This window comes from Lissotriton vulgaris, chromosome 1_1 (genome assembly GCF_964263255.1).
Source record: "Lissotriton vulgaris chromosome 1_1, aLisVul1.2, whole genome shotgun sequence".
NCBI classification, from domain to species: Eukaryota; Metazoa; Chordata; class Amphibia; order Caudata; family Salamandridae; genus Lissotriton; species Lissotriton vulgaris.
This window is the reverse complement of record NC_141685.1, coordinates 810,528,029-810,552,899: the sequence shown is the minus strand read 5'-3', so window position 1 is coordinate 810,552,899 and position 24,871 is coordinate 810,528,029. Positions and strand designations below refer to the sequence as shown.

The following is a 24,871-nucleotide window of genomic DNA, read 5'->3' as shown; positions in this document are numbered from 1 at the left end:
CAAGCACCTCGTTCCACTCTGAGTCATCCATTTCGCCTAGGTCCCCAACCCATCTCTCTCTGAGTTTCTGTGTGGGGTCTTTCAGGTTGTTAACCAGCTTCTTATATGTGAGAGAGGTTGCCTTCTGTTCCATAAAGTCAGTCAGTAGCCTATCCTCTAGTGGTGACGATTCTGGAAGTATGGTGTCAGGTGGAATTGCTTGTAGTAGCGCATGTCGGATCTGCACATATCTAAATGTTTCAGTGGGGCCCAAAACATATTGTTGCTGGAGCTGTGAGAATGCAACTACCGTGCCTTTGTCCCAAAGGTCCCCTACCGCGGAAATTCCTATGTGATCCCATTGCGCGAATCCCTTACAGGACCTCAAGTTTCCTAGCGATCTTGTGTCCCACAATGGCGTCATTCTGGTGATCTTCCCCTTCCAACCCATTCGAGATTGTGCTGCGTGCCATAATGCCGCCGTATGAGACGTCGGTCCGAGTAGGCTCTTAACTTGTGAGAAGTTGTATAGTACCGAAAGCATACCGTCCGTTCCTAGCTGTGACCAGTCCGCCTTGTACGCGGGGTCTCCCCGCGATACGTGGATCCAGTGATTAATTACCTTCAGCTGGGACGCCCAATAGTACAACTGAAGATTGTGCAGCGCGATCCCCCCTTCATACCAGCTTTTCACTAATTTATCATGTACTATACGGGCTGTGCCGTTGCTCCACAGTAAGTTGGATACCAGCACAGCGAATTGTTTGAAGTAACGCGGTGCCACCACATAAGGGGTATTTTCTAGCACATAGAGAAATCTGGGGAGAGCCATCATTTTATATAATGCCGCTCGCCCAAGTAGGGTCAGTGGCAGAGTAGCCCAGTATTTAACATCTGCACGCAGGCGTGCCAGAGGCGGCATCAAGTTTTCGGCATAAAAGTCCGCAGCACTGTTAGTAATGAAAATACCCAGGTATTTAAAGGAGGTGGTCACCAACTTCAGGGGACAGTCGTCCTGCAACAGTGGTTCCGGGCCCTTAAGCACGTATATTATTGATTTGGACCAATTCAGGGTGTATCCTGACGCCTTCCCGTGCTCATCGCATAGAGTCAATAGGGCAGGGATTCCCTCGTTAGGACCAACCATGTAAATCAGTATATCATCTGCATACAGGGAGACTTTATCCTCCCACCCTTCCTCCCAAGTGATGCACCGAAACAATGGCGTTGCCCTGAGCAAGATGGCCAATGGCTCTAGTACCAGCGCAAAGAGCAGGGGCGATAGCGGGCACCCTTGTCTAGTTCCGCGTCCCAATGGGAACGTTGGCGAAATGTGACCATTCGCAACCACTTGTGCCACTGGTGAAGTGTACAGTAGCCGTACCCACGCAAGATATTTTGGGCCAAAGCCCATACGTGCAAGGACTGCAAATAGATACTCCCATTCCACCAGGTCGAAAGCCATTTTGGCATCTAGGGATAAAATTACAGCTTGTTCTGAAAGGAGATGTGCCCGTGCCAGCACCCCATGGACCCTCTGTAGATTCAGTGCCGTGCTCCTGTGTGGCATGAAACCCGATTGATCGGGGTGTATCAGGGTGTGTAGGTGCTGGGTCAAGCGACTGGCCAGGAGTTTCACCAAGATTTTCGCTTCCACGTTGAGCAATGAAATGGGTCGGTACGAGGTGCATACAGTTGGTGGTTTAGCTGGTTTAGGAATGGCTACTATCGTGGCCGTGCGCTGGTCAAGTGGGAGTTCCGCCCTCTCCACACTCTCAACATACATATCCAACAGGGGTTTGCTCAACACGGAAGCCGTCGCTTTATACCATTCCACGGGCAGTCCGTTGGGCCCTAGTGCCTTGCCGGATTGCAACGCCTGTATTGCCAATTGGATTTCTGCCTCTGTCAATTCAGTGTCTAGTTCCTGCTGCGCCTCTTGTGAGAGCACGGGGATAGCAATGTGTTCGAGCGAAGCCATCGCCTCCCGTTCCGTGACTGTCCGCACCGGGGTGTATATCTCCTGATAGTGACGTGCTAATGTGCGTACTATTTGTTCAGGGTGTGTCTGTAGCTGTAATAATACACAAGGGGGGCATGTGTGGGAAGTATTTAATGACCTAGCATTGTTACAATCCCTACAAATACTTAAAAAACAAAGTGTAACAATGAGTCAACAAGAAAGTTGTGCAGCTATCAAAATGACTGTGTGTGTATTGAAAGAACACAATCCCTGAATCCAAAGTATTCTTGGTGAAAAATATGTTCCCATCAGATACCCGTCCTGTACCGCCCTACATCACTTGGGATCCTTCACCCGAAGGAAGTGGAAAAAACCACTTAGGATTAGGTAGATTGTGGCCTTTCTTGTTGACCCATTGTTACACTTTGTTTTTTCTGTTTTTTCTGTGTCTGTAGCTGGCCATCATGTGCGTAGAGTCTCTGCATCCCTCTGTTACTACCGCCCCGTTTGTCCAACCAAGCCAGCATCCTCCCAGCCTTGTCACCCACGTCATATATTCTATGTGCGGTGTTTGCCAAATGTCCCTTAGTAGTCGTTGTGAGGTGAGCCCGGTGTTGTTGCTGTCAGAGGTGCAGTGTATGTGTCGTTTCACGGGTGGGGTTCGACATGTGGGCGGCGTTCGCGGTGTGGAGCGCCAACTCCAAGTTTGCGAGTTCACTTCTGGAGTCTTGTTTATGCCCTGTTATCGCTGCTATGGCTGCGCCGCGCAGGACTGCTTTGTACGCTTCCCAAAGCATCGAGGGCGATGAAACTGTACCTGTATTTTCGGTAAAATAGTGCGCTGTGGCCAATTTGAGTTTCTTCCTGATTCCAGGGACTGTTAAATAGTTGGGGTATATTGGATACATCCTGGCGCGCTTCCTCTCTTTGGTAGTAAGGTGGAGGGACACTGGGGAGTGATCAGATATGCCTCTGGGTAGAATTTCTAGTTTGTCTATTGATCCCAACCCTACCCCTAGAAAGAAAAAGTAATCAATACGTGAGAGGCTGTTATGTGTAGAGGAGTAGTGCGTGTACTGAGTCGCCGTGGGGTTCAACTGACGCCAGACATCTGTGAGGCCTAGTGCGCTCAGAAAACCAGGAAGCTTGGCAGCCCCTCTCGGGCGGTCTCGTATGGGAAAAGTGTCCAGGAAGGGGTCTGTTATTGCATTAAAGTCCCCTCCGATGATCATATCACCCTCTGGGAGGTCAAGGAGAAACTGTCCAAGCGCCGGCAGTGCTGTAGAGTGGAGTGCCGGGGGAATGTACACGGACACCACACTGAGGGGCCTCCCCTCCCATTGGCCATGTAGTGCCGCAAAACGACCCTGGTTGTCCGTCCTGCGGCTTTCAACCATAAAGGATGAGTTCTTTTTGAGGAGTATCCCTGTGCCCCTGGATCCCATAGTGAATTCTGCGTGCACCGCCATGGCATACCCACGTCTGTCGAGTGCTTTGCATGTAGTCCCTGCTAGGTGCGTTTCCTGAAGCATTACTAAATCAGGCCCGTGGCGTTTGACGGTTTGCAGGACCAAACCTCTCTTAATTTTGTCTCCCAGGCCTCTAACATTCCATGTGAGCAGTTTCAGGGGGGGCACCGCTGTCATCGCAGGGGCGCCCTCAGCGGGTGCATCTCGTTCAAGTTGGGCCATCTGGGCTTGTGACCAGTGTTACTGGTGTGTGGCAATGGGGTGTAACGCATATGCAATGACGTGTGCTAGGGTACCAGAAGTGTACGGCCTGCAGTGGGGCCGTGTTCCACATGAAAGCAGTGATGACTAAGAACGATAGCAGTAACAGTACAACTTTTCCCCCCCACCCCCTCCCTGCTCCCCTGCACCACGGACGACTTCCCGCCCGCAACCCCAACTTGGCAGAGTGCTTAATCCCATCCCTAACTATCTTACTTGCTCGTGGGGTTGGTGAGTCCCCTACAGGCACCGGCCAATGCCCGCCCTACTCAGCTCCATCAGCTTCAAGGTCCCAAAGGCTGCAAGCGTGTCGTCCCCCACGCAGCCATTCATTCAGACTCTGACAGGCTGTCCTGAATCAAGTGGGTCCTTCTCAAGATCAGACTCCAGTCCTGCTGTGCCTTCCTCGTTCGTGGGGCTACTGGATGGATGTTCCGTCGGTCTTCCGTTACGCTGGTTCTGGCGGTCCCTGTGCGGGCGCTGGGGTTGGCCCACCTGTCTCCATCCATCAACCCATTCTTGTGCCACCTCCGGCGTATCAAAAACCACGTTTTTCCTTCGGCTACAATACGCAATTTGGCGGGGAAAAGCATTGAGTATGGCAGCCCTCTGTCACGTAACGCCTTTTTCACTTCAGTGAATGTTTTCCGGCGCCTAGCCACCTCCCCCGTGTAGTCCGGAAAGAAGGCCAAAGTCGAGTTCTGAATTTTTACAGGTGGTGAGACCCTGGCCGCTTGCAGGATGGCGTCCCTGTCTCTAAAATTAAACAGTCTAGCCAGTACAGGCCGTGGTGTGGCTCCCGGCTTGGCCGCACCGCCAGGAACCCGGTGCGCCCTTTCAACAGAGAAAAAGTGTGACAGGCCTTTAGGTTGTAGCTTGGTTTTGATGAGTTCCTCGACGTACAAATCCATAGCACCTTTCCCCTCCGATTCCGGAAGGCCTAGGATGCGGACGTTGTTTCTCCGGGAGCGCCCTTCCTGATCGTCCAGCCTGTCCTGTAGTTGTTTGGTGACTTTTTCCATTCGTTTCATCGCCACTTGCAGGTCCGAAGTGTCCTCAATGAGCGACTTGGCAACTACCTCCACTTGAGACACCCTTTTTGACATTTTCTTAAAGTCCGCCCTTAGCAGATTAACTTCGGAAGAAATGGAGCCCACCGTTGTTTGTACCTCGGTGAGGGTTTTCATAATGTCTTCCAAGGTTACCTTTTTTGTTCCGTCTGTATCTGAAGCTGTGCCTGTGGAGTGACGCCCGCCACTCTGAGAGTGTCCGTGCTGGCTGTACGCAAATTTGTCGAGTTTCGCCTGTGTCGACGCACTCCTTGTACCCCTGCCTGCCATGGCGTCGTGCTTGTGAATGTGTAGCCTGTTCTTGGCGATAGTCTCAGTACCACGCGCCAATGAGCCACGTGGCTCCCTCGGGCGTCAGGCAGTGTGCAATCAGGTGGGCGTCTCACTGGTTTCAAGAGCTCGCTTTACCTCCCACAGGGCCCAGGCGCGGTGTAGTCGGCGGTCCCAGTGCTGTATTTGTGCGGCTTGTCGCGTGGCCACCCCGGCCCCTCGCGTTCACTGTAGTATTCCTTGCCTCGGCACTCCGGTGTGTCTTCGTTGATCCCCTGGCAGGGGTCACCTTGCGAACTGTGTTCAGACCCCCACTGTGCAGCAGGAGGGTACCCCAGTCCAACAGCGTTAGGGTGCAACTGTTCGGCGCCTCTCGATGGGTCGGTCACCACTATGTACGCCCCATCAGGATGTTCTCTCTGTGCCAGGATTCAAGGGTTCAGTCCCGTCCCCCCGTTAATCTTGAGTGAGAACACGGATTATTGGCACTGTGGGAGGATGGCCGGGCCTCCGATGCGATCTTCCTGACCCTGCTGCGTGGGCGTTGCGCCCGATATTGGTACTGTGGGAGGATGGCAGGGCCTCCGATGCGATCTTCCTCACCTTGCTGCGTGAGCGTTGCGCCCGATCGTCTCCTCCTCCCAATATGGCGCTGACCGGGACCCGGGGATATCTCCGCTTGCGTTGGTACCGGCGCTGTGTTGTACTGGTTTATGTAACCAGTCCTGGATGCGGCAGTCCCTACTGCACTTACGGGGGTCCGTGCCGGCAATGCGGAGCGCCGGAGCACTTCTCTTTGTTGTGTCCTGAAGGGGCCGGCTGATGCCACCGCGCCCAAGCCGAGCAGGATGCACTTCCGCCCGGGCCCACCAGGTACGCCAGGCCGGTGCGGCCAGACAGCCACAGGCCTCAGCACGTCGCTTCAAAATGGAGCAGTTCCCGGCTTCTGACTGCCGCCGGGGTCGGAGCAAACAGCGCCGCTCGGGTCCCCGAGCCGATGCCGCTACTTCGGGCGGGCAATAACGCAGATGAGTGAACGGATTTTAATGCGGGCCGCTATGCCTTGGGGAGCTCCCGCTTCAAGCTGTTGGCCACGCCCCCTGAAATGTGTGTCATTTGATTTTATTGTAGCGCCTGGACAGTGCCCAGCGCCACAAGCCCTGGTTCGCAGGCCCTTCACCACTATGATGCCAGCACCCTCCTCGCCCCCAATACAGGACGCCACACCGTCTGCCACCATGCCTTGCCAAAGGACACCCAAGGACCATTCTCCTGCTGGAACTGCAGCTATACTCTCATCCACCCCACAACGCTAGCTCCTCTCACCACCCAACTGACCAACAGCGCACCCGACCGGCTCAACTGCATCCTCAACGCCCGCTCCCTCCACAATCACTCCACAGAAATTGGGAACCTCCTAGAAGCCACCTCTCTTGACATCACCTTCTTCATAGAAACCTGGACCAACCCCAGCTCTGGACCAGGCATCGCTATCCCCATTCCCGATGGCTACAAAATCACCCGCAAAGACCACGCCGACCGACCTCGTGGAGGCATCACCATCGTCTACAAGAACACCCTCCACGTGACCACTCACTCGAACGACAAACATACAACCATGGAAGACCTCCATTTCCAGATCCAGACCAACCCCATCACCACCCTTCGCTGCACCCTCATCTATAGGCCTCCCGGCTCCATCCCCCCACCCTTCACTGACCCCATCGTAGACCTCATCGGACCCCAGGCTCTCGCATCCACCGATTGCACCCTACTTGGTAACCTCAACTTCCACCTGTACAATCCCAGTGGACCATAACACTGCATCCCTTCTGGAGAACCTCGCCAACATTGAACCCATGCAGCCAGACACTCGCTCTGCCCTGTCTTCCCCACCAGCGGAAACATCACCTACAGCCACAACACTGAACTCCTCTGGACCGACCATCACTGCATGCACTTCACCTTCACCACTCCCATCGTACACCAGCGCCCTCACCACCCCCCTGTCATAGCGGGAGCACGGCCACAAAGAACATCTCATTGCCTTCCCCAGCACTAACACACCGCCGACATCAAACATACGCCAACACCTCAGCACGCAACCTCCACCGATGGATTTTCAACTGCGTCAACACTCTGGCACCCCTCAAGAAGGCATCAGGCAGGCAACACTCCACGAAAGCCAGCTGGTTCACTCCCACCCTACACAAGTCCAGACGCACCTGCAGACAACTCGAGAAGAGATGGAGGAACACTGAAACCCCGGAAACCGACGCTACTTTCAAAACCGCCATCAATGTAGACCACCTCCTCCTCAAAGCCACAAAGAAAACAGCCCTCCAAGACAGAATCAATGCCAACGCACACAACTGCAAAGAACTCTTTACCATTTTCAAGGAGTTTGCCAGGCCAAACAGCTAGACCACAGATGTCCCACCCTTCCAAGACCTCTGCAACAAACTCGGCACCTTCTTCCACCTAAAGATAAGGCAAATCTATGACAGCTTCGACACCCAATATCATACCAGATCGCCTGTTGCCACTGCACCCAACCACACCACACATCAACAGATCATGCTCAACTAGACCCCACTCACCAGAGATGATACACTCAAGATGATGAAGAGCATCCACTCGGAGCCCCATTGGACCCCTGCCAATATCACATCTTCTTTAGAGCAGCCACCTCCATTACCTCAAAGCTTCACCGCACCATCAACTGCTCCATCAAAACCGCCACCTTCCCTGACAACTGGAAATATGCTGACATCAACCAGCTCCTGAAGAAGTTATCCGCCGACCCGACAGACCTCAAGAACGTCAGACTCATCTCCCTCCTCCCCTTCCCAGCCAAGGTCATCGAGAAGGCCATCAACGCCCAACTCTCCAAGTTCATTGAAGAGAACCACGTCCTGGACATCTCTCAATCCGGCTTCTGAAGCAACCACAGCACCGAGACTGCACTCCTCGTCTGCAACCGACGATATCAATTCCCTCCTTGACCATGGCAAAACCGCAGCCCTCATCCTACTGGACTTCTTGGCCGCCTTCAATACTGTCACCCTAATCATGAGACTCCGTGACACCGGCATCCACAACAAGGCCCTGGACTGAATCCACTCCTTCCTCACTGGCCGAATACAACGAGTTAGACTACCTCCATTTCTCTCAGAACCTACAGAGATAAGCTGTGGGGTGCCCTAGGGCTTCTACCTGAGCCCCACCCTCTTCAACGTCTACATGGCCCCACTCACGCCCATCGTCAGAAGCCTCGGACTCAACATTGTCTTCTACACCGACGACACTAAGCTGATCCTCTCCCTCACCAATGAACCCACAGCCGGCAAGATCAACTTTCAGGAATGAAGGCTGTTGCCACCTAAATGAAAGACAGCCGACTCAAGCTCAACTCAGACAAGACCGAAGTAATCATTTTGGAACCCACCCCATCAGCCTGGGATGACTCCTGGTGGCCCTCTGCACTGGTACACCCTCCCACCCCCACAGACTACGCATGTAACCTTGGCATCATACTGGACCCCTCGCTCAAAAAGACCCTACAGATCAACAACATATCCTCATCCTGCTTCCACTTGCTCCGCCTGCTTCGAATGACATTCCGATAGATCCCCACAGAATCCAGGAAGACGGTCACAGCTGTTCCGAAACGCGTCAGGCGTTTGTTTGTCATATACTAAAGAAATAATCCACGTTTGAACTGGATTTTGGGCTCGGCGCAATATGTTTCTTTGACGAGAAGGATTGGTGTTTGATATATATATATGTATCCAACAACAAAGTTGCCTGCAGTGAGGAGCCCACACAGGTGAGTTTCAATCGCCACTTCTTTAATGAAAAGGAGGCATCACAAGCGGCCAGAGTGCCTCAACATCATAGTGATCCTGCCCAACGCGTTTCGTGGATGAACACTTCCTCAGGGGCTGTGGGCTTGAGAAGGGTGTTGGACACAGCAGTTTGAACAGCACTCGTTTTTTATAAAAAGTCCCCGCCCTTGTGGGCGTGGCCAAACGTGTGGCCTGATGGATCTTGTAGTGCTGCCCTTGTTCCTACAGTGAGTCGTCGTGTGAAAACATCCCAATACTCTCTTTCAATCCCAAGTGGGTCGCGAGAAACAACTTCGGCAGCTTGAGGTGCCTAGTACTTCTTTCCATTCGGCAAACCTGTCCTTAACGCTGACATGTAGTTTAACGGGGCAGCAGGGCTGTACCTGGATACAGGTGGGCTTCACTCGCGGGTGCAACGCTTACTATCCAACAACAAAGTTGCCTGCAGTGAGTCCACACAGGTGAGTTTCAATCGCCACTTCTTTAATGAAAAGGAGACATCACAAGCAGCCAGAGCGCCTCCACATCATAGTGATCCTGTCCAACTCGTTTCGTAGATGAACATTTCCGCGGGGGCTGTGGGCTTGAGAAGGATGTTGGACACAGCAGTTTGAACAGCACTCGTTTTTGATAATAAAAAGCCCCCACCCTAGTGGTGATGTCGTGTGAGCATGAGTGAGCATGAGTAAGAAGGCAGTATTATGCTTGTGGGTCTGTCACTTGCCCTGGCATAGTGAAGGAAATTCCTGGCTTATGGAGGCACTGATGGCAAAATATTTACGCAGGCAATGCTTAGCATGACAGGCACCTGTGACAAAATGTGGGCAGATTGAATATAATTCTTGCCATAAAGGTAAACACTGATAATGGCATATTTGCGGTAATTAGCACTCCAGGCAGTTATTGGGATAATGGTAAAATATGGATACTGGCATACTAGAGGTAATTCTGGGCATACAGGGCACCCGTGGAAAAATGATGGAGCTGGCATACTTGAGAAAAATATTGGCATCGGGCACCCACAACATAATGCTTGCATCAGCACACTGGAAGTAATTAGTGTAATGAGGGAGGCCCACAATGGCCTATTAGATGGGGCTGCTGTGACAAAATGCGTGTCTGGCACACTGAGGTCATTTTTGTCATAAGGGTTACCTATGGTATTTGGACAGCATTAATGGCAAAATTCTGGCTCCGGTACATTATATGTAATTTTTGACCTACAAATGGCCCCCATGACAAAATGGTGTCCCTGGAAAAATGGAGGTCATTTTTGGCATTTTGGAGCACTTCTTCCACGTTTTGGAATATGGGGGTCTATTTCTGGGGAGTGTCAGATTTATTTGGCTAGATATACTAAGAAAGGACTTGAATAATTAAGGATTGTCCTTCCAGAGCACATGGCTTTTTCACAAATGTATGTGAAAATGGTGGTTTTTAAATACAGCGTTGATCTCATTTTTTCAATATTTCCTGCTGGCCAGGACTCCTCAAGCCCTCTTAGAAGGGATCCGGCTCACTTGTTTCAATAATATGCTACAATTCAGGGGTATTATTGTGCCCAAGAACATTCAAAATCATGTCAACACTCTAATATAGATGGACCCTAAAATGGACATGTGTCTGTGCTGTATTGTTATATGAATTATGCAATGAAAGTTTATCCTTTAACTGATTGTGATGTCAGCATGGTTACCTCCTATGAAACTTCAGGATCAAAGGTCAAATGAGTGATTTCATTAAGGTCCAAGAGCATGTGATGTCACTTCTGCTACCCCAGCCATTTTGTGGAATCGACCTCCATGTCCCCTGGCTGGGAGGGTGGGGGAGGACTAGACCAACAGTGCCCTCCTGTGCTATGGATTTCGCCCTGGGGGCTTTGAGTCTAGTAAGCGACATGTAAAGGTTGTGTCGAATAGAGCGCAGCGTTTAAACTGAAACCTGTACACACACTGGCATCAAGCATCCCTCTTCCTATTACTCACCTCACTCCCTGCAAGGCATGGTGCCGCTTTGCTGGCTCTGCATCCCGGCACAGTTTTTTGTGACAGGCAGAATTTGTGCCTGTCATATAAGTACCGCACGTTTTCCTTTTCGAGGCTGAACATTTTGTGATTTGAGGGTGCAAAACTCTGGAAACTAAACCACAATATCCTGGGGGTCTATGCATATATTCATGTGCAACCCTCCTTCCTGCATTTTCTAGGCGGTCTTCCTTTATGCACCTGGTTGGCTACACAAATCTGACTGTGGGGATTTGGAGCTCCAAGCCTCTCCACCCTACTGGCCAAAGTTACGTTCACACAATGAAGTGGACAGTCTGCACAAGTTGCCAAGTTAAAAGTGTTTGCATATACTGATGATTTTACAAACCTATTCCAGAGAATCCAGAGCCTAATGACCAGTAATAACTCAAGCATGCAAGTCTATTCATGATATAAAAGCGGGAGAACTATTGTTACAGATTATTAATTGCACTCCAAGGTATCAGAGCCATATGCGTGTATCACTGAATTGCTAAGGGAAGCAAATGGTGCAGTTTTGTGGACTGGAAAGACTAAGGAGGTGGGAAAACCAGCAAATGGTGCAAGATGTCCATTAGCATTCACAAAACGTCCACATAGAGCAGAATTGAAACATCAACATTAGATGGGAAGTTAGTGATAGGGTGAGGAGTAAAGGGTTACAGGAACAGATGGAGAATGAAAAGACTCATCAAGGAGAAAAAACAAGGAGCACCATGGATATCTAAGGGGAGACGCACATTTCTGGAACTACAGCTGATTGGCCCTGGTTTAGGCGTTTTTGATGAAAAGCAGGTTTAGGCATTTTGTATTAATCAGGTACCTCACATTGCACCAGTTGTGTGTATGAAATAATTGGTCCAGTTCAAGATGACCCTGATTGCCTGCAGAAGTACCAAGGCACTCTTTTACTAGACTCTGGTCCTCGCTGTAAGCCATACTCTTTCAAGTTAATGACTTTTCTACCAAAGCTGTTATTTTTTAAAATTCAAACCAAATCCATTCAGCTACCAAGGCTTGGAAGTTGTCTCTGCTGAAAATGATGAACTGTTCATATTAAACAGATTTCCATCAGATGTACATTTTCCTCTTTTTATTTGCCTTTCTATAGTATGCTACCCTAGTTTCATCCTTTGCATCATTTGCACCCCTAAGAATGAGGTGAATCAATAATTTAACCAAGCCTTAATGCAGAATGATCAGCACTTCTGAGCTGATGTTGAAAACCATGTAAAAAGCTAACAGCACTTATTATTTCTCACTTTCAGATACGTGTCAAGCCAACGTCACACGATACAAGTAGACTATGTTGACTACATGGACGATGTCGCCAAAGAGTTTGGTGTGAAACCCAACTTGCTCTGCCTCTTTCTCAAGGACCCTCGGCTGGCAGTGGAGGTGTTCTTTGGTCCATGCACAGCCTACCAGTACAGGCTTACCGGACCAGGAAAGTGGGAGGGAGCCAGGAAAGCCATCTTGACCCAGTGGGACCGCATCATCAAGCCGACAAGAACACGAATTCCAGATGTGTGTGTCAATCCTAGCATGATTCCACTTCTGTTCAAAGTGGCTGGACTAGTCCTGATGTTTGCAGTGATCGTCACTTTTCTAAAGTGAGAAAACGTCAGTGAAGGAGGTGAAAAAACTTGCAAAAGGTTTACACCAGGAAATTTAGCATGTAGATTTTCAAGCTCCCTGTTTATTAGCACAGGTCAATTTACCATGGCTAAAACTCCCACAACATTGTCTGCTTTAACCATTGACTGGCTGCCAGCACTCACCAAAAGTTTTCCCTCAGCGCTCACCATAACAACATTAACTATCCTACATTTGTGACAAAACTTGGATTGATCTCCTCTATTGGGGACACATTCACTGCTGATTATGAGAATCAATTTAGTCAGGTATGAAATCCTCTTTACAAGGGGGCCAGACAATGCCTTTTTATGGATCTCAGTGGCTTTTCTTTAGGAGGGGAACAGAAGAGAGCGAAAAGCAGTAGATCATATTATTTGGGTTACATTCTGAAATTAAATGGAACATGCAGATTCAAAACAGTGTATCCTAGTCATGGTATCACACACTGAATTGAAGGCACACATACTGAGTTAAAGATCTCATGCTACCTGAAATAGTCAAAAGAGGTAGATTGGTTTGGAAGGGTTATGCATGCTCACGAGGTATATACTAAGTCAAGAGTGTGCACGGCTATACTGAGGTCCACCACAAAAGCCATACCCGATGGCTAGAAGGGTCAGCAAGATGTCCAACTTAAAATGTAAAATATTTAGTAAAACAATTAGAGAATTGGGCAGTAGCAAATTCAGGAAAAACATTTCTTTTAGTGGCAAAAGCAAAAACTTGCAATGATGTGGTTGCACATAATGTCAGCAGTGCCATTCTAATGAGGCTTACTATGTCCGATATTGGGTATCAGTGTTGAGCGAAGTGTGAAGGAATGGATTGATATACCCACTTAGAGGCCAGTCTGTCCTGACCTAAATGATCAGGTAGGCTGATTTTCTCAACAGATCTTGATGGCTTGCGGCCTCATTTACAAGCCCATTGCACCACCACTGCGTCACTTTTTTCGACGCACCAGCTGTGCAACGGGCTTGCAAATGTGGGCCCCTTTAACGCATTACTCTGCGTGAAAGGGGCATCCATGGGTGTTGCTATATGTATTCCCACACAGCATCCATGGAACCAGACACATTCCCAGATCTGCGTTTTATAAACCTGGGAATGTGTCCGAATTCTATGTCTCCCCAGGGGAAGCATAGGAGTGTCACAATGAGGAGAAATACTTTTATTTCTCCTAATTTTTTCCTCTTTCTATTCATGCTGCCTTAAGGGAAATTCCATCAATGATTGTCTTTGTCCCCTTCTGCACAAAAAGAGTCATCCCCACAACACAGGCACCCTTGCAACTGACACAAGGGTGCCTGTACTGGTGCATGGTAGTCAATTGTGCACCAGCGCAGGGGAAAGCACATGAATGCGTTGTATTGTTAATACATTAAGGTCAAGGGGGTGCTACAAGGGACTTGATTCTAAAAGCAGGATATACTCAGTTGGGAGTCGTATTCGGATTATCGCACTCCAGTGTATCAACAAGATATCACGTGTGAAGAAAAATCTGAAAAATAGAAAAAATCACTGGAAGGAGAAAGATACACGGAAAGAGTAAACATGTATTCATAAAAATGTTTATAAGTTTAGTAGTACAATTCACAAAATAGAAATATGGGGAGACATGTGAAAAAATTAATTTGAGCAAAAAAAGTTATGAACAGAGGTATAAGCAACATAAACATATCAGTTCAAAACTAAACATCAAATCCTGATAGTTACGACAAACAACCAGAATAATTAATAAACAATGGTTGTGAGCTTGATCCAACGAAACGTTGATGGAGATGATGGGAATGTCGACGTTTCGGTCTATGATGCTGTCGTCATGTAGACTATCATCAGGACCAAACAAATCATTGCTGGTAAAAAAAAACCTGAAAATTCTCACTTGAAACCTTCTTTTGGGAATGAGAAGTAACGACCGCTGGAAGCGGGAAGTGGATCTTAGCTACGGCGTTAGTACGACAAACCCTACCCGTCTCCGGTCGATCTACAGAGAATTGCTGAACCAAATGAAATTGAATTTCATTCGACGACTTTCCAATAGCGGTAGATTATACAGCTTCCTTTAAAAGTAAAAAATACATTTTTACTCTTTCCGTGTATCTTTCTCCTTCCAGTGATTTATTCTATTTTTCTGATTTTTCTTCACACGTGATATCTTGTTGATACACTGGAGTGCGATAATCCGAATACGACTCCCAACTGAGTATATCCTGCTTTTAGAATCAAGTCCCTTGTAGCACCCCTTTGACCTTAATGATCTAGTGCCCAAGCCTACAAGGGTAAATTGGGTTTCCCCTGCCTTAATTACGTATTGTTAATACGACGCATCTGTGTGCTTTGAAAATGAGGCAGCTCAGCGCAGCTAAATGGCTTGCAGCGCCCAGCTGCACCATTTTCTTGTAAATGATGCTCTTGGTTTTAAGCTTGCGGTGGCAGTGAAAAGACACATGGTCCTTTACAGATTACTCATACATGTGCATAATTACCAGTAAAAATACATCAAATGGGGTTCTCTAGTCCCTGAAGAGAGGAGCCTGCTCTCAATAGCATACCCCGTCAGGCCTTCCATTCCCTCAGAGGTCCTGCCCGGGTAGACCTTTGGAGGTAAGCATTTCTTTGTAAGTTAGGCTTCCCTGATAGGTGGATGTTTAATACCTAGGCCCTGATTCAGACGTCGCCGGAATCAAGGTGCTATTTATCGTACCACGTAAATAATGATCCTGCAAGGTTCATTACTTATCAAATGCGATAAATTACACCTATATACCTGCCTAGTACTCTTTCTGCTCTCTCTTGGTGCCATGAGGAACCTCCATCTTGGAGAGTTGGCGTTCTAGTTCCTCTGACACACGGGACTATATTAACCAGCGCTGCACGGAGTTGAGCACCTTAGGGGTTATTTGCTCTTCGCTTCGACTCTCTGCTGAAGGCTTCTATTTTTTAATTCTTGTATGCTGCTATTGTTTGTTAATTGCTTCCTCATACCTGCACTTTAAAAAAATACTTACAGCTTGTTTGCACACATTCTACCTGACTAGCACTGTTCCTGCTCTCCCTTGGTGCCACGAGGAACCACCATCTTGAAGAATTGGTGTTCTAGATCCTCTGACACACGGGCTATATTAACATGCGCTGCACGGAGGTGAGCGCCTTGGAGTCATTTGCTCTTTGCTTCGCATCTCTGCTGAAGGCTGCTATTTTTTAATTCTTGCATGCTGCTATTGTTTTTAATTGCTTCCTCATACCCGCACTTTGAAAAAATACTTACAGCTTGTTTGCACACATTCTACCTGCCTAGCACTCTTCCTGCTCTCCCTTGGCGCCACGAGGAACCACCATCTTGAAGAGAGCTATATTAATGCGTGCTGCGTGCGTGGCGCGCCGCTGGCGCACCTAAGGCAAGCCCGTCTGCGCCCGTCAGCATCCTGAAAGCGGCCAGCATGCTACCTGTGAGTCCTTTGGTATCAGATGGAGTTATAAGGCAGCCGCTTTACGGGCCCTTGATTCCACTCCTCACTGCCATTTAGTGTACTGGGATGTGGCTGGGGTACCATAACAGGCTTGTCACTCCTGTGGGTTTAAGCTGTCCCTGGGTCAGGTTCCTTTGGATAACACTGGTAATTCAATTGGCCAGCTGTTCAAGGCCCCCTCTATTCGTGCTGCCTTTATTAATGTGCGCTCTCTTAGGAAACACTCTGCAGATGTCTTTGGGCTTTCAGAGGACAATAAGTATGGGCGGAAAATCCGTTACGCTAGCGGATTTTGCGAATTTTCGGTAAATTTCGCGATCCGCGAACTCCCGCGAATTTACCGAGAATTCGCAAATCCGCGAGCGGCGGATCTGGGGGCAAAAGTTGAAGCCTGGCCTGTTGTAACTATTTTACGATGGCGCCAGCAAGCTGCCAGCCCCATCCTAAAATAGGTACTAAGTTAGCTTCAACAGGAAGCTCTAATAGATAAAATAAAGCAGGTGCTCGATTTTATCTATTAGAGCTTCCTGTTGAAGCTAATTTAGTAACTATTTTAGGATGGCGCTGGCAGCTTGCCGGCGCCATCGTAAAATAGTTACAACAGGCCAGGCTGGTGTGCTTTTTTTCCCAAATGTACCGTGGAAAATCAGCTGTGATGCTGGATAGAGGCTTTTGCATCCTTGACTTTCACGAGCGCAATACCCGTGCTGTTCCTGTGACCAGGAGCTTTTTCTCTTCATCTGCTGAACTGATCTTTCTCTGACCTTTTATGCACACAAGAGGCATGTGAACTCGCATGGAAGCCCCGCACGTTTGGCCCCGCGCACACACTCGCGGTTTGCACCGTCTTCCCGCCATTCACCCACTATGATGGACAGCTCACTCAAGGGACCCCTGCGCCCTTCGGGGCGATTGCATAGTAACACACACATGGTCGCTTGAAGTAGTTGATGCTCAAATTCAGTGACTCATTCATTAGCCTGATCTTTCTCTGACCTTTTATGCACACAAGGGACCCCTGCGCCCTTCGGAGCGATTGCATAGTAACACACACATGGTCGCTCGAACTAGTTGATGCTCAAATTCAGTAGCCCAAAAACAATCGTGAGCGTCGTCGAGGCTGGACAGGTGTGCCTTTTTTCCCAACTCTACCGTGGAAAATCAGCTGTGATGCTGTATAGAGGCCTTTGCATCCTTGACTTTCACGAGCACAATACCCGTGCTGTTCTTGTGACCAGGGGCGTCTTTCTCTTCATCTGCTGAACTGATGTTTCTCTGACCTTTTATGCACACAAGAGGCATGTGAACTCGCATGGAAGCCCCGCACCGTTGGCCCCGCCCACACACTCGCGGTTTGCACCGTCTTCCCGCCATTCACCCACTATGATGGACAGCTCACTCAAGGGACCCCTGCGCCCTTCGGGGCGATTGCATAGTAACACACACATGGTCGCTCAAAGTAGTTGATGCTCAAATTCAGTGACTCATTCATTAGCCCAAAAACAATCATGAGCATCTTCGAGGCGGGACAGGTGTGCCTCTTCCCAAATCTACTGTGGAAAATCAGCTGTGATGCTGGGTAGAGGCCTTTGCATCCTTGACTTTCATGAGCGCAATCCCCGTGCTGTTCCTGTGACCAGGAGCTTCTTTCTCTTCATGTAATTGTGTTCGCACGGGTTGCTGCAAGTTCGCACGCATTTTGTACAATTTCGCAATTTGCGAAATTGTACAAAACCCTCGCGAACTTGCAGAAACCCGTGCGAACATAAAAAAAAATCCGCAAATTCGCGAGAATTCGCGGATTTTGCAGATTGCGAGTTCGCAAATCCGCAAAATCCGCGAACGCGAGATTCGCAAAATTCGCCCATGCCTGGAGGGCAATTCACTTGACCTATTGTTTTTAACTGAAACCTGACTAGATCCCTCTTCAGATCCGATTGTAACGCTCGCCACACCTTTGGGCTATAAAATTTCCAGAGCTGATCGCCCAGTGGGCCGAGGGGGTGGTGTTGCTATTATTTATAAAAATAAGTGGTATCTCCGTAGGGGGGATGCTACTTCATGGGGCTGATGCGAAGCCTTAGACTTCAGTATTCACTTCTCAGCTCACTTCACACTTGCAGGCTATTTGATCTACAGGCCACCGGGCCCAGTGGGGCCTTTTCTTCAGGCTTGGGTAGACCCTGTCACCACTAGGGCGGTTAGATTTGCCCATTATATGGTCCTGGGTGACCTTAATATTCATTTGGCTCAGGCTGACAGTAAGGATGTGCGTGACCTGCTGGATGTTTTACAACTGGCTCAGCTCGACCAGCATGTCAGCCTTCCTACTCATCAAGCTGGACATGTACTTGACCCTATTTGTACCAACTTCCCTATTTTATTAAGGGACCCTTGTCCGGTTACCTGGTCGTACCATTTTATAACCCACTTCTCGTGGGAAGTGTCCAATACTGGCTTTTAGCACATTCATGCTACAAATCAGCCTTTGGTAAAATCGATCCTCTTGAGCTAAAAATGGCCTTGGTAGCTTCCCGGCCTAGTCTGGTGGGTGAGCTTGAGGAACGTTTGGCTGGGTTCTCTAGCTGGGTCTCTAATGCAGTTGCGATGGTGGCCCCACTACGTTCCACTAGGTTGGCTAGGGAATCTCCGTCCAAACCTTGGTTCAACCCATCCCTCAAAGCCTTGAAGCATGATTGTAAAATCCTTGAGTGGGCCTGGCGGAGGAGTGTTTATTGCCCGGATGATAAGCGGAAGCTCAGAGACAAGCAGAAGATATATTATGCAGCCATCATGCTGGGTAAAGAGCAATACTACTCGGCCCGCATTAAATCAGCCAGCAACAACTCTAAGGAAATTTTCGTTATTGTTCAGAGCTTCACATCTCCGTTGGCCCAAGCAAGTGTGTCGTCATCTTCACCTACTTAGTGTAATACTCTCTCCTGTTGTTTCAGGGATACGATCCTGGCTATCCAAACAGTATTTACCTCCTGCAACATCAGTATGGAGGCATTTCTGGTTGTCTATCTGCTGGTACAGCTCATTCTCTGTCAGTTTTTAGGCCAGTCGATCCATTGGAATGTCTCAAAATTCTTAAAGGTCTAAAGTACGGCTCGACCTCAGACCCCTGTCCTGCTAGGATACTGGCAGCAGTTGCTGAGGTCGCAAACGCAGAAGTAAATTCCATCATTACCATGTCCCTTCAGAAAGCAGTGATACCACAGGCTTGGAAGGAGGCCAAGATCCTGCACTTATGAAAAAGCAGTCATTGGACCCCCTCTGTCTGGGGAATTACGGGCCTATCTCCCTCCTTCCTGCTTTGGCAAAGGTGTGTGAGAAGGTGGTAAATAAACAGCTCACGATTTTGTGGAAAAGGAGGCGCTGCTGCATCCAGCACAATCGGGGTTCTGGGCATCCCACAGCACAGAAACAGTGTTGGTTAAGGTGGCGGAGGCCATTCGGGAGTGTTTGGACGCCGGCGGGAGGGCTGCTTTAATTTTGCTTGACCTCTCGGCGGCGTTTGACATGGTCCTGCACTCACTTCTTCTGTCACGTCTGGCCAAGATTGGTTTGTCAGGTGCTGTGCGGGGCTGGTTTCGATCCTTCCTGCAAGGGCAGGTCAAGCAGATTTAGATTCCACTGTCCTTCTCTTCCCCTTAGCCAGTAACAACGGGAGTCCCCCAGGGATCCTCCCTTCGTACCCTTCTTTTTAATATCTATGTCACTCTTCTGATATACTTGGCGGAGGAGCTGGGGGCTAAGGTGATGGCTTATGCTGATGACACCCAGCTGCTTTTTACCTGGGACAAAGACGCGGACTCTGTACTTTTGGTTCAACATTGCCTAACATTTATCTTTAAATGGCTGGCGGAAGCACAGCTTAAGGGCAATGAAGAAAAGTCAGAGATTCTCCTATTTGGTAAATTTCTCCTACGGCCTCCTGAGTTCCCACTACCTACCTCATCAGGGAAGCCAGCTAAAATCTGGGGGTTTGGTTTGATGAATGCCTCTCCTTCTCAATACATATCAAAAAGCTGACTGGCTGCTGTTTCGGCCTGCTTAAAACTCTTAGAAGATTTTTTCCTCTCCTGCCTCAGGCAGCGAGGAAAACGGTCACCTGTGTGCTGATCTTGTTGTTGCTGGTATCCCCGGCTACCCACTGAAGAAGCTACAGGTGGTTCAAAACACCGCAGCCAGACTCCTATTGGGCCCGTTGTCCAGGGACAGTGTTCGTCAACAGTTGCGCTCTCTCCACTGGCTTCCCATGGTGGATAGAGTGTAATTTAAACTTTTGACTTTGGCCCACCGTGCTCTCCACGGGTGTGGCCCTCTTTATTTGCAGAGGCGTCTTTCCCTCTATGTTCCTGCGCGCTCCCTGTGTTCTTCGTTCTTATGTTATGCCCAGGTCCCACGTTTTAAGCTTCAGAGGATATGGGGCAGCTCTTTTGGAGTGAAAGCGGCGTTTGCTTGGAATGCTCTTCCACTTGTCCTGCGCATCATCCAGGATCCAGTTGCGTTTAAGAGGAAATTGAAAACACATCTATTTTCATCTATATTTACATGAAGCCCAATGCACTTACCCTGTCTGGTACCGGGCCACTCATGAGTAGCTGTGCGCGTTATAAATTTATATATATTTATATAACATATCAGAAGTTTTGGGGGAATGACATGCTGGTTTTGATGCTTACTGCACAATAATCTACATTGTCTGATAAGTACTGATAGAGATGTTTTTCATAATTAAAGGTTTTTGCACATGTAATAGTATTTACTTGCAAAACAAAAATGTGTATCTTTCACATTTAACTGACTGTAGTTAATAGGTCTAATTTTAGGATAGCTAATGTTTTACTACCAAGAGTCTTCTTGGTGTGTATCTTTTTTTATTTCAGAAGAAAGCTATACAAGCAACTGTACCATTTGTTTTCTCTTCCCCATATTAATGTTTGTTGTATGCAATATGTGCTAATGACACCTGCAGAGTACAGCTGAGCCCAATTTATCTCATTATCTTGCAGATAAAGTGTGAAGAGTGTTTAGAAAGCCTGCAATGTGTAAATGGATGTGAAACTAATGAATATGCTTTACCTCTGTTCCTTAAACCTTATTGGTTACCCTTCCTAGGTACCATGTGTAGGTGTAACGAAATGTTGAAAATGTGTTCTATGCTAAAGCAATGTAGACACAAAATCAGATGCCTTTCTCCTATGTTAGAAGCTCCTCTGCCAGACTCTTAGGGGCCGATTACGATGGCGGTAAATCCACAACCGCCGGGCCGGCGGTGAGGACCCCTGGCCCGGCAGTCGCGGATTTACCGCTATCACCCTTAAAATTCCCACCGCCAAATTAGGACGGCGGTAGGAAGGGAAAAGGTACCTTTGTGGACGGAAAGTCCGTCCGCCGTGGTACCGCAAGGCGGGCCTTTTTCGCCCACCTTGCAGGACCAGGTACAAAGGGGCAATGGAGGCGGTGCCGTGCAGGCACCGCCGTGGGCATTAGGTTGCCTGTCTTTTGCGGCAGAGTTTCCGCCGTACAAAGACAGGCGGAAAACGCCTTGGGGGGCCCGTTGCGGGTCCCCAGGGGGGTGGGGGTGGGGTGCTGCACGTGGGGGGTACCTATGGTAGCCCCCCTACATTTGCATGTACAAGGTGGCAAGCACCGCACTGTGCCTGCCATGTTGTACATGCAAATGTAAAACATGTATCTTTACATTGTGGCGGGTGCTGCCACCCGCCACAATGTAAACATACAGGATGCGCCCGCCAGTATAGTGGGCACATCCTGATTCATTTTGCGGGACCACTGCACCTATGGCGGGCGGTCCCTAATGCACCAACGATTGTGGGTGGACTTTGTCTGCCCGCCATCGTAATCGGCCCCTTAGAGAGAATTACCTTTCTATTGCTAATGAGCAGATGCATTCTATTACCTTTCAGCGGCTTTTCATGCTGACACTCATTATCCTGCCTTCTTCCCAATTTTCCTGACTTTTGTCTAGCTTAGATGGTAGGGTGTTCACTTTATGGGAAAACTAATTTTGTTCTGTTATATTTGAGACAAATTTATGACAGTTTGTCTTTTCTCTTATGATTTTTTATTTCTTTTAAACATATCGACTAATGTATTCATGTATTGGCTATTGAATTACAACTAATTTGATGATTTGAGTTTGTAACTTTGCCAATCCTTTAATAAACGTCCATGGTTTGCAAATCTAATACTGTCTATTCTTTTGTGGAGCCTAGTGTGCTTCACGTTATTGAAATGCATAGGCAATCTAAATGTGCCCCGAACCACTCTACAAACCCAAGCTGCATGGTCCTGTTCAGAACTCTGATCATGTTCTGGCGTTCCCAGAGCGGTCGCAGTATCCAAGGAGTGTGAGTATAAGTAGGTCATGTGTGTTTTTTTATTGTGAGTTGTCGAGAGATGCAGTGTTTGTGTTTTTTGTGATTGGTCATGTTTTGAGCTGTGTTGTTTATTTAGATCTAAGAGAGCTTTATCCGAGATTAAGATTTCGAGTATCTTTTTCATGTATATTGCTTGAGTTTATGGAGAATAATGCACTGGCTGAAAAGAGTTGAGGTTTGGTTATCAGATTTATCATAATACAAGATTCCGGGACAGATATTGAGGTTTTGATTTGTCTGTTACAGGTGAGGTGTCTGAACATGAAGCACTTTCGGGCGCACCTAGATAGGGACTCATTAAACTTCCATGGTGAGATTTTACTAACTGGGATTGCTGTCTGGTTGATCCTTTGTGCACGGAGTAGACTACACTAGTCGGGAAAGAAGATCCGAACACATACCCTCTGTATCTGTCCAGCATCCTTCTATGTTCAGGTAGCATTGCTGGAAAGATACGGAGGACATGCGTTAGGGTCTCCTTTAGTCTACATTCTGTGATCCCAGCAGATTTTAACCAATCGGGTTGTTGGTCCGGAATTGGTTGAATTCCTAAATGGAGGTTCTTGAAGTTGAGCTTGATATAAAATGGAAACCCAAGGTCGAAGTAAGGCTGCGGGTTTAAAGACCTGAAAGTGGCGATGACTTCCCAAGCAGGATCCAGCTTTCCAAAAGTTGCTTTGTCTTCTTGCATGAAAATGAATCTGACTGTAAGTGAAAGGGAAAGTTACTTCACACATTTCCTGGGTTGATTCCTCAAGTGTTCTGATAATGCATTGTTTCAGACTCATTGGTAGAGAACTAGGTAATGCGTCATTTGCCTACAACCTATACCACAGCACAATGCATTTTTTGGACACTTTGACGTTGATGCTGGCTTCCGACCACGGTGTAATATGTGATGCAATAGGCCAACTAGCTTGATATATATGGTATGGTGTATTGAATTGTGTAATGCAGTTACATACTCCTGGGACTTACTTTTCTTGCTCAAATTACCTTTGCTGACATGCTTGAAGACTTGGAATGTGTTTCATGTGCATGTTAATAGTGCAAATATGTGTGGCTCATTGCGTTCATGGTGTGGACACTAGGACAGGGAATATATGTTAGTGAAATTAACAGACATATTGTAAATTATTGAAACCTTGACATTATGTATATGTGATACATTTTGTATCATGCTTGGCTGAACATAGGTAGCTGCGTAGTAGTTATTTTATTTCATAGATCCTATGCAAATGAAATCCAGATTGTTATACATGATTAGGGCCAAAATTAGAGATCGTATTATCTGTCTGAATTCCTGACGCAGGATGTGTTATAGATGCAATTTACTCTCAGGGAATTACATACACTGGCTTCTTCAGCCCGTCTCCAGTGTATGTGGCATCCAGTTCACAGATTGACTGACTGGATATGAAATGTATGTTGCAAGGCCAATAGGTCACATGTTAATATGTGGCGACATCATTTAGCAGACTATAATACCCAACAATATGTTGTTATGGTACACATGTCTGCTATCTGGGCTTGGTGTCTGGCACTATATGTGTGGCACAAGCACATTCCACATGCAGAAAAGTGTATGCCAAACATAATAGCCTAAATTTTGTTCATTACTAGGCCAGTTTGAGTAGACCAAACAAGAGTGATGACTTCCAAGTAGGAATCTGTTTACTAATATTTCCACGCATCACATTATTTGGCAACAGAGAGTGCTTATGTAGGCATTCAAACAACATTCTCATATGCGCATTAATTGACATATTATACCACTCCAAACTGGGATGCCTTAGTGCATGTTACCTTGGCAGGAGTGATATTGCATTTACCTATAGCCTTTACATCTATTTGTCCTTTAGTTTTGCTTTTTGTCCAGTTTTGAGTAGCACAAGTAGTTGGAGCTGTAGGAGTAAAAGCGTTGTTTGTTTCAGAGTAAGACACACCAACACCGTCACATCAATTACCGCATGTAACAGTTGCATCCTTGCCTAGTGGGTTGAATGTTCCTTCATTGTGCCTAGGTAGCCAATCCAGCACCGGCATAGGTAAGGACTGTGTACACAGCCATAATACAATATGGTCAAAATACTGACCTTCATGAGTGTAAAGCATTAAAAAATGTAGACTTGCAATACACACACTCAGTCATTCCAAACTGTTTACATTTTTTTTGTATTTTTTTTTGTATTTGAGCTTATATAGCGCACACATTTACACTCCCTTTGGATTGTGGTAGGATGTCTGACAGTCAGTGCATTGTAGCAGCAACCATACTCACAACATGTGCATACTGTTCAACATTGCTAGTTTACAATTTGTTTGGTGTAAGTGTTCCCGACGCACAAGCATGTGAGACATGTTGTTGATATGCACACATATTTTGGTCCACATGATGTTGTCCTGGGGTGAGTGTAACACCTAGCTACATACCTTTGTGATGGGCCAAAATCTTTTAGATGA

At 47.8% G+C, this 24,871-nt stretch overlaps 1 protein-coding gene across 3 annotated transcripts in view; it reads left to right on the top strand.

Annotated features, from left to right (window-relative positions):
• Nucleotides 1-13,899, top strand: part of LOC147747927 (flavin-containing monooxygenase 5-like) — a 529,839-nt gene extending 515,940 nt beyond the window's left edge. For all 3 annotated transcript variants that reach the window (XM_086956883.1, XM_086956897.1, XM_086956891.1), the window contains exon 9: nt 12,153-13,899. In XM_086956883.1, the coding sequence (XP_086813009.1) occupies nt 12,153-12,501 (349 nt within the window). In that variant the 3' untranslated portion in view covers nt 12,502-13,899. The remainder of the gene's footprint in view (nt 1-12,152) is intronic.
• The last annotated feature ends 10,972 nt before the right edge of the window (nt 13,900-24,871 follow it).